Below are 14,807 nucleotides of genomic sequence, written 5' to 3'. Positions count from 1 at the left end.
CCCCATCTCAAAAACAAACAGAAACCAGGTTCTATTAGGCTATGTGTGCCATCTCACCATAGAGGATGATTAGATAACAATGTGTAAATGTCTGATTGCTTGATCATTCTTCATCTTTCTCCATTTTCTTCTTCATTCCTTCAGAGAAGAGGCAGCAAGAAAGGTTCAATAGATGTTGAGAAGATCACCTGCGTTGAAACAGTAGTTCCTGAAAAAAATCCTCCGCCAGAAAGACAGATTCCGGTAAGAAGCCGCCAGAGTCAAAGAGAGGGGAGCTACAGATTGTAAGGCACTTGGAACTTCCACATACTCCATATAGAATGGTGGTGGTGTCGTGTGTTGTAGAACAGTTTTGTTTCTTTAGAAAACTCTTCACTGGGAGCCAGGAGGGTAAGGGAAATTGCTGCCAAGCCTAATGACTTGAGTTCTGTCCCTGAACACATTACATAGTAGGAGGAGAGAGTCAACTCCTGAAAATTGTCCTCTTACCTCCACTGAAAACTGTGACACGTATGGACACAACACACACACACACACACACACACACACACACACACACACACACACACACACACGGAAAAAGAAAACAAGAATGTAAGAAAGAAAGAAAAAACAGCTAGGCAGTAGTGGCACACACTTTTAACCCCAGCACTTGGGAGGCAAAGGCAGGTGGATCTCTGTGGGTTCGAGGCCAGCCTGGTGTACAGAGAAAGATCGAGGATAGGCACCAAAATTACACAGAGAAACCCTGTCTCTGGAAAAAAAAAAAGAAAGAAAAATAATTTTTTCATTCAGCCTGGGAGATGGGTCAGTGGTAAAGTGGTTGCCAGACAAGCCTGGGGACTCGAGAATCTCCAGAACTCATCTAAAGTCAGACCCTGTAGTGCGTCTGTAATCTCACACTCCTATGGCAAGGTAGGAGGTGGAGGCCGGAGAATTCCTGGAAGCTCAAGGCTCAACTAGTCTGAAACAGCTGAAAAAGTGACCATGTCTCAAAGAAGGTGGAAGATGAGCACTCACACCTGAGGCTGTCTGTCCTCTGACCTCCATAGACATGCTCCTGAAAATATGTACATACATACATACATATGTACGTACATACATACATACATACATACACAGAGAGGGAGATTAAAAAAGAATTTACCAAGAGAGAATTTGCTTGCTTTTTTTGAAAATGTCTTTTCTTTTTAATGATGCGTTTGTGTATATGCCCACAAAGGCCAGTGTCAGATCCCCGAGTTAGAATTTCAGGCTGTTGTGAGTGGATGCGGCTTCTCGGGACCAAGCTTGGATCCTCTGGGAGAGCCATTACGTGCTCTTAACCACTGAGCCATCTTTCCAGCCTGAAAAGTCTTCAGTCTTCCACGAGTTGGTGATACCAAGTCAGCATCTTTCCTTCTTAGCAGACACACACTGAACCTGGAAAACTTTATAGTACCCAACTTAAAATACTGCTGTACTGGCCTCTCACAATGAGCAAAGAGGACTAGTTTTCCTCCTTCGGGTACCAGTGTCAGAGTCATGACTTGAGTAAGTCTCCATGCCAAGGCTGACTCACAGGAGATTTTTTCTTTTTTATTAACTTTTAAAAATTTATTTTACATACCAACCACAGTTTCCCCTCCTTCCTCTCCTCCCTTTCCCTCCCCATATCTCCTTTCTAACCCCACCCCATCCACTCCTCAGAAAGGGTAAAGCCGCCGGGCGGTGGTGGCGCACGCCTTTAATCCCAGCACTCGGGAGGCAGAGCCAGGCGGATCTCTGTGAGTTCGAGGCCAGCCTGGGCTACCAAGTGAGTCCCAGGAAAGGCGCAAAGCTCCACAGAGAAACCCTGTCTCGAAAAACCAAAAAAAAAAAAAGAAAAAAAGGTAAAGCCTCCCATGGAAGTAAGCAAAGCATGGCATATCAAGATGAGGCAGGACAAGCTCCTCCCCGCTGCCTCAAGCCTGAGCAAGGCATTCCACCATAGAGAATGGGCTCCAGAAAGCCAGCTCATGCGTCATGGGCAGATCCTGTTCCCACTGCCAGGGGCCCCACAAACAGACCAAGCTACACAACTGTCACCCACATGCAGGGGGGCCTAGTTCGGTCCCATGCAGGCTCCACAGCCATCAGTTTAGAGTCTGTGAGATCCCCCTGGGTCATCTATCTCTCTGGGTTTCCCCATGATCTTGACCACTCTCGTACAATCCCTCCCCCGTGTCTTTGACTGGACTCCCGGCTACACAGCTTGGCTGTGAATCTCTGCATCTGCTTCCATCAGTCACTGGATGAAGGTTCTATGATGACAGTTAGGGTAGTCACCAATCTGATTACTGGAGTAAGCTAGTTCAGGCACCCTCTCCACTATTGCTGGTAGTCTAATCTGGGGTCGTCCTTGTGGATTTCTGAGAGTTTCCCTGGCACCAAGTTTCTCCCTATTTCCAAAATGGCCCCCTCTATTCAGATATCCACAGGATATTTTTTAAAAGAGCTCCCTCCCTTCCTTCCTTCCTTCCTTCCTTCCTTCCTTCCTTCCTTCCTTCTTTTTCTTTCTTTATTTGGAGTCTCACTCTGTAACCTAGGCTGGCCTGGAACTCACCATGCAGCTCAGGCTAACCTTTAATTCTTTGCAATTATACCTCAGCCCTCCAAGTGCTGATATTACAGGCATGAAATTAGAGCCTACTTTTTAAAATTTCACAATAATTATTATTTTATTATGTGTATGTGTGTGGGTGTTTTGCCTGTATGTATGTCTGTGTGCTACCTTCTTGCCTTGTACCTGAAGAGGCCTGCAGAGACCTTGGATCCTCTGGAGCTAGAGTTACAGAGATGCTTGTGAGCCACGGGACAGGTGCTGGAAACTAAACCAGGCTCCTCTAGAAGAGCAGACAGTACTCTTAACTACTGAGCCATCCCTCCAGTCCCCAAGATTAGATTCTTTACTATCTCATTGTTTATTCTCCCTGAATTCCCAGGCTCTTTCCAGGGAATAGCACCTGCTGATTATTGAGTTGATTTTTTTGTCATTTTTATTTTTCCTGTTTATAAGAGTATATATATTTAATATAGAAACTGGAAAAATATAGAAATCACAAAACTAAGATAAAATTATGTCAATTCCATTATCCACTTAAATAATAATTATCATACTGGTACATACAGATTTAAATATATTTTTCTCCACCAGCAATACACATGCACTGATATATATTATATAATTAGAATACAATACTACTATACACCTTGCTTTACAATTTACCTTTATTTTCTTTGGGAGAGAGTTGGTATTTTAGATTTTTTTGTTTATTTTTTTTTCTGGGTGTATGTGGTATAAGTGTATGCAAACGCATGTGCACCTGTCTGTGTGCCTGTGGAAGGCAGGGGTCCAGGTCAGGTGCCTTTCTCTGTCTTTCTTCTCATTCTTTTTTTTGGGTGGGTGTTTTGAGACAGGGTTTCTCTGTGTAGCTTTGGAGCCTGTCCTGGAACTCACTCTGTAGCCCAGGCTGGCCTCAAATTCACAGAGATCCGCCTGCCTCTGCCTCCTGAGTGCTGGGATTAAAGGCGTGCACCACCACCGCCCGGCTTTTCTCTTCATTCTTTTCCCTTTAAAATGTTTTTCGTTATATTTATCTAATCTATCTATCTGTCCATCTATTTATTTATTTGAGATAGGATCTCACTATGTAGCTCTGGCTGGCCAGGATTTCACTACGTAGAACAGGCTGAACTCAAACTCAGAGATCCACCCACCTCAGCCTCCTGAGTGCTAAGATGTACCGATGTACCAGCATGCCTCAATACACTAATCTATCTATCTATCTATCTATCATCTATCTGTCTATCTATCTATCTATCTGTCCATTTATTTATTTATTTGAGATAGGATCTCACTATGGAGCTCTGGCTGGCCAGGATTTCACTACGTAGAACAGGCTGAACTCAAACTCAGAGATCCACCCGCCTCAGCCTCCTGAGTGCTAAGATGTACCAGCATGCCTCGATACACTAATCTATCTATCTATCTATCTATCTATCTATCTATCTATCTATCTATCTATCTATCTATCTATCTATCTATCGCGTGTCAGTGGGTGGATTCAAAAGTGTTATAGTATGAGTATGGAAGCCAGAGGACAACTTGAGGAAATCAGTTCTCGCCTTCCATCATGAAGTTCCTGGAGACTGAACTCAGGTCACCAGGCTGTGTGACAAGGTACCTTTACTCTATGAGTCATTTTGTTGGTCCTCTCCACCTTATTTTTAAAAATTATTTTATTATTTTACGTATATGGGTGTTTTGCCTGTATGTATGTGTACCGTGTGTGCAGTGCCTGAGGAGGCCAGAAGGGGGAGTCAGATTCCCTAAAACTGGAGTTACAGACGTTTGTAAGCAGCCATGTTGGTGTTGGGAATCAAACCCAGGTCCTCTGCAAAAGCAGTCAGTGCTCTTAACCTCTGAGTCATCTTTTTAGCACTTCACCCTTTTTTTTTTAAGGCTTATTATTTTGTGAATGTTTGCCTGCATGTATGTGCACCACATATATGCTTAGTACCTGGTGCCAGTGGAGGCCAGAACACTGTATCAGATCTAGTGTAGGATCCCATGGAACTGAAGTTATAGGCAATTGTGAGCCTCCATGTAGGTACTGGGAACCAAATCCGGGTCCTTTGAAGATCAGCAAGTGCTTTTAACTGCTGAGCAATCTTCAGCCCCAAACATTTTTTAAAGTGCTTGAGCATTTTGCCTGCATATATATATATATAAATGCAGTGTGGGCATGGGCATGCGTGGTACGAAAGGAGGCCAGAAGACGGTGTCAGATTCACTGGACCTGAAGTTACAGGTGTTTGTGAGCTGTAGTGTGCCTCCTGAGAGTTAAATCTACTCCTTTGCAAGAGCAGCCAGTGCTCTTAGCCACTGAGCCATCTCTCCAGCCCCAATGCATTTATTCATTTTGTTTCTATTCCATTTCAGTTTCTAGAAGGGGAATTATGGTATCTTATAGTCCTGTAAACTATGTAAGGTGGTATTTTCTTCATCTTTATAACATGAGATTTTTTTAAGATGATATTTTAAATACTAGTCAATTTTTCAGAGAAGAAAAATAATATTTCATTGCTGACTTATTTTTACTTATAAGACTGGACAATAATGTGTCTACTGCTTATTTATATTTTTTTCATTTGTGAATTGCATGTTCATCTTTTGGCCCACTTTTATTGTGATATTTGCTATGTTTCTAACACTTTTAAAGACATCTTGATATAAGAATATCAGTCCTTTGTTAATATTAGTGTGTTGAAAATATTCTTCCAGTTTTTTAATTTTTAAATTTGGTTTTGGTTTATTTTATTCTGCCCACACAGCAGTTTCTCTCTCTCTCTCTCTCTCTCTCTCTCTCTCTCTCTCTCTCTCTCTCTCTCTGAGAAATGGTCTCACTATGTATTTCTGGCTGACTAGGCTGGCTTTGAACTTACAGAGAGCAGCCTCTGCCTCCTAGGTGGTAAAATGAAATGCATATGTCACCACACACAGCTCTTTCTTCTTTTTGTTTCTGTCTTTTTCTGCTTGTGTTTTTAACACTTTCACTCTGTGGCCCAGGTAGCCCAGGTTGGCTTGATCTCCCTCTGTAGCCTCAAGCTTCTGAGCGCTGGGATTACAGGTGCATACCATCGTTCCCAGATCATAAATTCTTTATGCGTTTTTTTTTTTTTTGGCCATGCTGGTAATTGAACCCAGAACTTCATGCACACAAGGCAAGCACTCTAGCACTGAACTACAGCCCCACCCCATAATAGTTCTACTTTCATCTTATGCTCTTAAATCCACCTGAACTTTACACTGGGGTGTGATGTGAAATAGCTATCCAATTACTAGCACCAATTATTGAGAAGCTACAGTTTTGTTAATGATTTGAAATGTCTATGGGTCTATGGGAAGTAATCATTCAGAAATTATTTTGGAAAAAAAAAAGAAATCATTTGGGGGCCTAGAGATTTGGCTCAGTAGTTAAAAGCAATTGCTGCTCTTGCAGAGGTCATAAGTACAGTTCCCAGCACCCATAACGGATGGCTCACAAATGCCATAACTCCAGCTCCTGGGCATACCATGCTTTTCTCTGGCATCTGTGGACATTTCACGTACATATAAATAAATACAAAATAAATATTTTTTAAAAAGTAAGAACTGACTTTTTGCAAATGTTTTCTAAATCCACAGTAGAAGATTCCCAAAACCTAAAGAAATTCAGAAAAGAGCAGCACTTCTGTCCTACTTATTTTTCTATTACTGTGATAGAACACCATGGCCAAAACAACTTATAAAAGAAAGTGTTGAATTTGGGGCTTATGGTTTCAGCAGGTCAGAGTCCATGATGATAGAGTAAAGGCATGTCCACAGGAACACCTGAGAGCTTACATCTTGATTTACAACTTGGAAGCTGAGAGGCTGGGAATGAGTCTTTTGAAACCCCAAAGCCTCCAACAAGACCACACCTCCTAATCCTTCCCCCCAAAGTTCCACCACTCGGGGACCAAGTATAATGGGGGCCACTCTCATCCACACCACCACAACATCCATAGGTAACCATACATCCTTCTTTCATTACAGAGGAGGGGTGAGGAGTCCAGTGAAATGGAACAGATTTCAATCATTGAAAGGTTCCCGTACCCGTTCCAGGTGAGTTATTTTCTCTAACCCACTCTGGAAAAGCCTCTGTAATGAAGTCATTAGGTATCAGGTGAAAGATACTAGGTCCCCGGGAGCAGAAATTGAAGTAGTCAAGGAAGTCACGTTAGGAAACCAGGCCAGTTTGGCCCACTGCATAGTATGCCAGCCACTGAGATGAGTTTCCAAGAGAGAAAGAGTTCCTTTCCAAGGCAGACAGTTGTGGAAGTAGGAGATGCAAGTCTCAGACTGTCCTCCCTCAAAGGGTTGAAGGACATTTCTCAGAAAAATAAGTGGGGCAATTTAAGGTATGGAGACAGGCGGTTAAAGATAATCAGTTGTCAGCAAATGTGAAGTCAATTGTCATGGCTCTTTGTGGGACATGTGTTCAGAAAATGACGTAATATGGCGGTGGAGTTTTCAGTTCTACACCATTCCTTGAGAATCTGCACAGGACCAAGTGAAGAGTCAATGGTTTTTCCTAATTCCCTCTCCCACCATACTACTAATGAGGTTAAATCGATATCAATCCGTGGAAATAGCTTAGTGATTAAAGGAATTTATTGGGGAGTTAACTCACAATACAGGAAACTCACAAGACAGGTAATAGGGATTGTAGCAGGATTCTAGAAAGGTGAGGCACGTGCCAACACTGTTCTCTGGAGAGCTCTGCCCTGGTCTGTCTCAGCATCCAACATTCACAAGGAAGAGAGAGCAACCCATAAGTGCATCTCTGGTCTTAAGGATGCCCGGAGGCCATGCCCCAGGGGCAGGTACCTAATAGCTACCTGCTACTTCCCTAGAGGCAGGCTTCGGGGCATAGCACAGACAGCCACCCACTACATCCTACCCATACTAATTCTCTCTCTCTCTCTCTCTCTCTCTCTCTCTCTCTCTCTCTCTCTCTCTCACACACACACACACACACACACACACACACGCACACACACTCTCTCTCTCTCACACACACACACACACTCTCTCTGTCTCTCTCTCTCTGTCTCTCTGTCTCTGTCTCTCTCTCTCTGTCTCTCTCTCTGTCTCTCTCTCTCTCTCTCTCTCTCTCTCTCTCTCTCTGTCCCTCCTAATCCCCTCTCCTAATCTTCTCCCCCTTTGTCCTAACCCTCTTCCTCTCTCTCCTAACCCTCATCTCCCTTTTAGTTTTTACCCTCTCTCTACTAAACTCTCCATCTTAATCTTCCTCTTCCCCTCTCCTCCAATTTTTAAAAAGATGTCTCTCTATGAGGTGTAAGGCAGGTTTCAGACTTCCAATTGTCCTACCATAGTCACCCAGTTGCTGGGATAACAGGTTTACTAACTAGTGCTGCCACACCCAATCAGAACTGGTGATATTGTTTGGTAAGAGACCTTGGAGGTCTCTGAAAGGTAACTAGGCAAACATTATTATAATTAACCCTGTGTCAGAGGTCTTATTTACAGCAAAACTAGGGCTGGCTAATACATACCCCAGCTGTGTTACTTGCAGGATTAATGATTTCTTTTGAAGTCAGATAAAAGCAAACAAAGGGTAGCTTGGTGTAAACATGATTCTGCCAGCTGTGTTTGTTGGCTGGTAATGACAGACGGATGTAGCACGAATCTTAAAAGGTCTTATTAATAAAAACCAAACCCAGAGCCAGGTATTGGGGTGAATGCTGAATGATCAGAGAAACTGAGGACTCAGGGGCTTCCAGTCTGAGGAAACAAGATCAGCTGAGGAATTGGCAAGGTGAGGTTAGCTGTGGCTGGTTCTGTTTCTCTGACTATTCACCTCAAAACCTGGCTCTGGGTTTGTTTTTATTAATAAGACCTTTTAAGGTTCATGCTACAGACAGAAGTTAAGATTCTGGCCTTCCATGGAGTTTTAGAGACAGAGGTCTTAGTCTTTGAAGGCTAATGTTCATGAGAATGACTCTCAGGTCGTTACAAGATGCTTCTGAGCTGCAAATGAGATGTATTTACTATTGGAAGCCCTTCATTTAGTAAATATGCAGCAGAAGCCCTCTTGGCCATCCAGCAAAGGCTTATTTATTTATTTGTTTATTTACATTTAAATTTTTAAATACAATATATGAGATTGACAAGCATATTTGCTTTTGTGTTTTTCTCATCTAACACAATTTCTTTCCATATCTACACCTCAAAAAGACTCTAAATAAACACCGGGCCTATTATGATTCGTCTTGTCTATGATGGCTGAATTGAGAAAGACACTCTGCTTGTTGACTGATCATTTCACTTCCTTCTGGCTCTGCAGGTCTATTTAATGGCGGTCATGTGGGTTGAAAAGACAGAAAAGGGGAGGGAAGGGGGAGTATTAGGAAGTTCAGTGTGGGAAAGGTTTATCGACATAAAACAGACAATCCGGTCTAGACTGAAACAGGTGAAGAACATCTTTTTGAGAGATGCAGCATAAGCCATAGAAAAGAGTGCGAGCTGGGCTTCAAACTGCCTTGCTCGTATCCTGAGAAATGTGTAGGCCCCACACAGTGAATATAGCACCCTCAGCAGCAGTGAAAGGCAGAAAAGGAAGTGGAAAGTCTCAGGGGAGGGGCTTTCTGTCATGGATGTGCGGGCACAAGCGAGCCCAACAAGCACAGAGAAAACTGTAGAACCATTTCTTTTGTGGCTAACTTGTGAAAGAAGGGTGTTTGTGACGTAGTTTTTATTACCACTGTCTTTGAACATGATGATCTTGTTTGGCTGCATGAGCAGATGATGAAGAATGGCAGTGTGTAAATAATAATTCGTAATTCAAAGATAACTTGTATTTGACTTTAGAATTCATTATATGATATCTGCTAACTCTATGAGGGTTAGATATAGATCTTTTTTTTTTTGAAACACTACTTCACTATGTACTCAGGCTAACCTAAAATTTACCATCCTCCTGCCTCAGCTTCCTGAGTGATGGGATTATAGGTATAATCACCATGCTTGACGTCAGAACCAAACCTTTTATATTTTATGCATGTATGTAATACCCAGCATAACGAACATGGTGTTTAAAAATACTGATTTTGATGATAGTCCCTGATAAATACTTGCCTAATTTGAAATAAGTTTGTAGTTCCAAATTTGTTTTGGCAAATATTAATGAGAGAAGGCCACTGGAAAGGATTGTAATAGTCATGAATTAAATTTTTACTCCCTCTTTTCCAAGCCATATAAGTCATATAGATTGTTCTTTCAGTTTTCTTCCATATAAACCAAAATTTAATACTGAGATCACAAAATATCCCTTGTTAAAGGAAAGAAAAAAAATCTCTACCAAATGCTAAGGAAGACATTGTGTACTAAATAGGCACATAAATTAAAACATACACCAAGAGGACTTGAGTATTCAAAAGCTAAGAACTTTGAAGTCTTTTTCTAAAGTTTTTTTTAAAAGATTTACTTATTTTTTATGTATACACCAGATCTCATTATAGATGGTTGTGAGCCACCATACGGTTGCTGGGGATTGAACCCAGGCCCTCTGGAAGAGCAGCAAATGCTCTTAACCTCTGAGCCATCTCTCCAGCCTCAAGCTTTGAAGTCTTACATCCCTGGACATGAGTAGTTTAGGACTTCTTCAACTGGTTTACTTGACCCCTGAACCACTGCTAACTGAATACTCCAGTTTTCTTTCTTTCTTTTATACAACAGATATACAGTGCTGTTCCTTAAGATTCACTCACTGCGCTGAGATGTTTCTTCTAATTTCTGAATCCTAACCTTGAAATTTGCTGTGTTCATCACTCCAGGTTGTATATGATGAAGGACCGCTGTATGTTTTCTCCCCAACTGAAGAACTGAGAAAGCGTTGGATTCACCAGCTCAAACATGGTGAGGATTCCTTTGAAAGCAAACTAGTTTTAGAAAGGAAAAGAACAAAATTGTAACAAAGAGAGGAGAGGCAGGAGAGAGGAAAAGAGAGAGATGGAGACATGAAGTAGAGAGGAAGGAAGAATGAATGAATGTAAGAGAAGGGGCTCATAGAGGAGGGAGAGAGGACAGTGAGAGTGTTTTGCCTCAATGGATCACTACTCCATCACAGGAATAAAAGATAACATACTAGACTGAGTTGTAACCCAGTTCTGTCATCTCTCCAGCACAATTTTTGTGCTTTTAAAATGTTTTTATTATTGTGTGTGTGTGTGTGTGTGTGTGTGTGTGTGTGTGTGTGTGTGTGCCTGCACGCCACAGCATGTATGTGGAGATACTTTCAGTAGTCGGTTTTCTCCTCCCATTGTGGGTTCTAGGAACGAAACTTGGGCTGTTAGGCTTGCGTGGAAAGCTCCATTACCCAGGAAGCCACCCCATCAGCCCTTTCTAATGCAGTTTTGAATCTTTTTTTTTGTTTTTTGTTTGTTTGTTTGTTTGTTTTTTTCGAGACAAGGTTTCTCTGTGTAGCCCTGACTGTCCTGGAACTCACTCTGTAGACCAGGCTGGCCTCGAATTCACAGAGATACGCCTGCCTCTGCCTCCTGAGTGCTGGGATTAAAGGCGTGCACCACCATTGCCCAGCATAATGCAGTTTTGTAATTATGGACACCTTCATTTTATTTATATGAAACTTTATATAACAATATCATATGAATGCTGCACCATTTACAAAGGTGGTGTGTTGCTCAGTGATCATACAGTATTTAAAGTTCTAGATATGAACTACCTAGCTCTAAAAATTAATTAGATGGGGTGTGAGAGTGCTTGAAGTCAGAGACAAAGAGTTTGGTTTCAAGCCACTTTCTATTATTGACTTTTGGCAAGTAAGCCATGGGCTTCTTGGTGGTCCAGCTTTTTCTCCCAAATGGCAATGATGATAATGCCTGCCATACCCACCTCCAGAGTTGCCTAAGAATCAAACAAATAATAACATATGTGAAAGTATGAGAAAAACCATAAGGCAGTAGATAAGACGGGGCAGCCATCTCCTCCTTGTGGGTAACTATCTCCGAAGGAGCTGCTTTGTAGTCATTGCTCTGTGAAGACCTAAACTTGAACACTTCCTCAGTGTTTCACCACACAGTGATAAAGACAAGTTTCACTGTAAATGCGTGCAGCGCAGGATGCATGCGCATATTCTCGTGTGTGTATATATAGCTACATGTCAAGTGACTGAGAGATTAACTGGTTGAGTTGACATCAGGAAAGGCTGCCTAGAGAAACAGGAAGGAGAGCAGCCCGATAACGCACAGTTGGGTTATCGCACGACAGCCCTGTGTCTTCACAGACATTTAGACCGCAGTGCTCAGTGGTTTGCCTTGTTCACCCCCTTGGGAGAAGTATCAGTACAAATTCCAATCACCAATTCTTTCAAACTGAAGGAGAAAAGGGAGGAAAGGACCATTTAGTTATTGAGTAGCTTCTATGTATTATCGTGTTTCATTCTCCCAATTATCTTGGACTAATAGCAACAATAACCAGCACCTCACAGGCAATTACTCTGCACCGGGGTCTGTGATTAGTGCTTCAAATGTATCAGCTCATTTAATCCTCAAAACAGTTTGATAATGTACCATTTTCCTACTTCCAGGTGAAAGAATTGAGGCTCAAAGAAGTGACATAACTGCTCATGAGCACATAGCTAATCAGTGGCGACGACAGGCTTGAGACTCCATTCTCTAAACAAACACACGATTTCCAAGTCAGAGAGCTATTCCTAGAGACTGACACAAGAGTTATGGAGGGCATCTGTATTTGTACTTCTTTGGTTCCCTTGACAGTGTTGCATTCAATGTCTTGCACACAGAAAGCCGTTGATAAAAGGATGCACAAATGGATGTTGGTGTGGGAGTGGGTACCTACCACCAATGTAGGCTCTACAATAATGGCTGGCAGCAAGTTAGGAAACAGGAAACCATGGGCAGACTATCTGAGGAGAAGCAAGGGAGAAATGTGTGAGTTTGCAGTTCTTTTACACCTCAAACACTAATTTCCAAACCAAGTTCATTAACCAAAAGTACAATAGGCAACTCATAACGCTAAGACAACAAAAACACTGTCACTTCAGCTGGATTGCTAATGGCCGGTAGTCAGTGTGGCTAGGGACAGTTTGGCGTTCCCTTCCGTTTTGCTGAAGCCGCCTCTGGTATGACTTGTCAAACCTGTTTGGACATCCCACAGGAGACAAAGCAGGGGCTGCTTTTTCTCCTTCTCCTCTTCCTCCTCCTCCTCCTCCTCTTCTTCTTCAAAAGTTTACTGGGCTTTATTACTGTTCTCAATAATTTTAGATATCCCCAGGACATATTTTACACACACACACACACACACACACACACACACACACACACACAAATGTTACAGAGGAGTTAGATGAGAAACCATGTTTCATATCTTGCTGTTTTCAAATTGTGGTCTCTCTTTCTTCTTTCTTTCTCCTCCTCCCCCCAAAAAAACCTACAGGACTGACGATGTATCTCAGTGGTAAAGGACTTGCCTACTATATGCAAGGCCCTGGGCCTTGATACCCAGCATATTAAAATAAAGAGACAGAACTTCAGTGTAGAAGTAGTTCCATGAGCTAAAGTTGGGCCAAGGGCCCCCAAAAGGACCAGGATGGCATGTTGCTAGCCTGCATGGAAACGGTGCTCAGAGCTCACTTAACAGTGACATCTTTTTAGACTCAACTGGCTTTCAGCTGCATGAGTCACTCTGAGGAGACGAAGCAGGAGCATCTTCTAAACAGTTAATATTGTTGCTGAGAGATTTAGATGAAAGTCCTAATAATCTCAGGATGGTCTTTGGTGCTAATAATGGAAAACAGTGAGCTGTCCTGCTTGCTGTGGTGGCGCACGCCTTTAATTCCAGCACTCGACAGGCAGAGGCAGGAGGATCTTTGTGAGTCCCAGGCTAGCCTGGTCTACATAGAGAGTTCTAGGCCAGCCAGGGCTACATATTTTGAGACCCTTTCTCAAAAAAAAAAACCCTCAATGAAAAAACTTTATTAAAGTCTCATTATACTAATACTATCCTTGTCTTGAGTTAAAAAGCATCAAGTGGAAATCACCAACACACAAAGGAGAAGATTTCATGAGTATTGATTACTGAGGGAGGGGGGTTAATCATAAAGAGGCATGGAGGAGCCTTCTGAAGTATTAGATCTAAGTGAGGTTAAGCAATGAATTATAAAAGTGACTTGCTATACACCATAGGTCTGTGTACTTTATCGTAAGTTGGCCTTAATTTTTAAAGCAGGACCTAATATCCAGCCACTATATTTTCTGTTTCCCGTTTCTTCTTCTTCTCCTTTTCATCCACTTCCCATTTCCCTTCCTCCTCTTCCTCCTCCTCCTTCACCTCCTTTTCCTCTTCCTCCTCCTCCTCTTCTCCCATCCCTCCACCTTTTTATTAAGTTTGAATGTATGTGGGTGCATGCCTGTGTACCATGCCACAAGTCTGGAGGTCAGAGGACAGCTTGCCTTGTGGGATTCAGCTCTTTTTCTCCTCCTGTGGATCTTGGGGAGTGAAGTCAGGTGATCAGATTTGCCTTTACCTGCAGCCATCCCACTGGCCCCCTTTTCTGTTTTTCTTTTATTTGGTTTGTGGCAATATCTCACACTGTAGCCCAGGCCCATATTGAACTTATGGCCATCCTTCTGATTCAGTGCTAGGATTAGAGGTGTGAATCATCACACTTGGTCTGTAGTAATTTTCTCAGTGAGACTTTCCATAAAATAGCCTTATCGCTAGGACTTAGCCATGGGCACTTTCATTTCATTTCCTTGAACACAACAGTGGATAAAAACAACCAACATTTCTCTCCTATCCCTCCTCCTCCTCTTCAGCGCCAGTACATAAAACCAGAGCCTTGTTCGTGCTCAGCACTTGTTCTATTGTTCAACTCCATACTCCAGCCTCACATTTCTTCTTGAGTATGTTTGGTCAAGCTCAACAAAGCCCATCCTAATGGACCTTCAGATACCGCAAGCATCCTGACCTCACCAAAATTAAGGGAACGAAGGCACAGGCAAAGCTTCAACCACGAACCTGGGCAGTGAATTATGCATGTTTGAAACAGAATTGTAGACAGCCTCCTGGTAGCATGAGGGCCGTGGATCAGTCTTTCAAGTACTCAGAGGATAAGCAGCAACCATTGTACTTTCCTGACAGGCCACCTAGCTACCTTCTCCCGATGGAACACCCTGCCTTTCTAATTCTCTTCCAAGTC

General features: G+C 42.5%; 1 protein-coding gene across 3 annotated transcripts in view; it reads left to right on the top strand.

Moving 5' to 3' along the window:
- Btk (Bruton tyrosine kinase) overlaps positions 1-14,807 on the top strand; it is a 45,231-nt gene that overhangs the window by 8,081 nt on the left and 22,343 nt on the right. For all 3 annotated transcript variants that reach the window (XM_059251099.1, XM_059251098.1, XM_059251097.1), the window contains 3 exons: positions 145-243; positions 6,599-6,667; positions 10,402-10,483. In XM_059251099.1, the coding sequence (XP_059107082.1) occupies positions 145-243; positions 6,599-6,667; positions 10,402-10,483 (250 nt within the window). The remainder of the gene's footprint in view (positions 1-144; positions 244-6,598; positions 6,668-10,401; positions 10,484-14,807) is intronic.

Source organism: Peromyscus eremicus, chromosome X (genome assembly GCF_949786415.1).
Source record: "Peromyscus eremicus chromosome X, PerEre_H2_v1, whole genome shotgun sequence".
In the NCBI taxonomy this organism is placed as follows: Eukaryota; Metazoa; Chordata; class Mammalia; order Rodentia; family Cricetidae; genus Peromyscus; species Peromyscus eremicus.
This window is presented reverse-complemented; position numbering and strand designations above follow the sequence as displayed.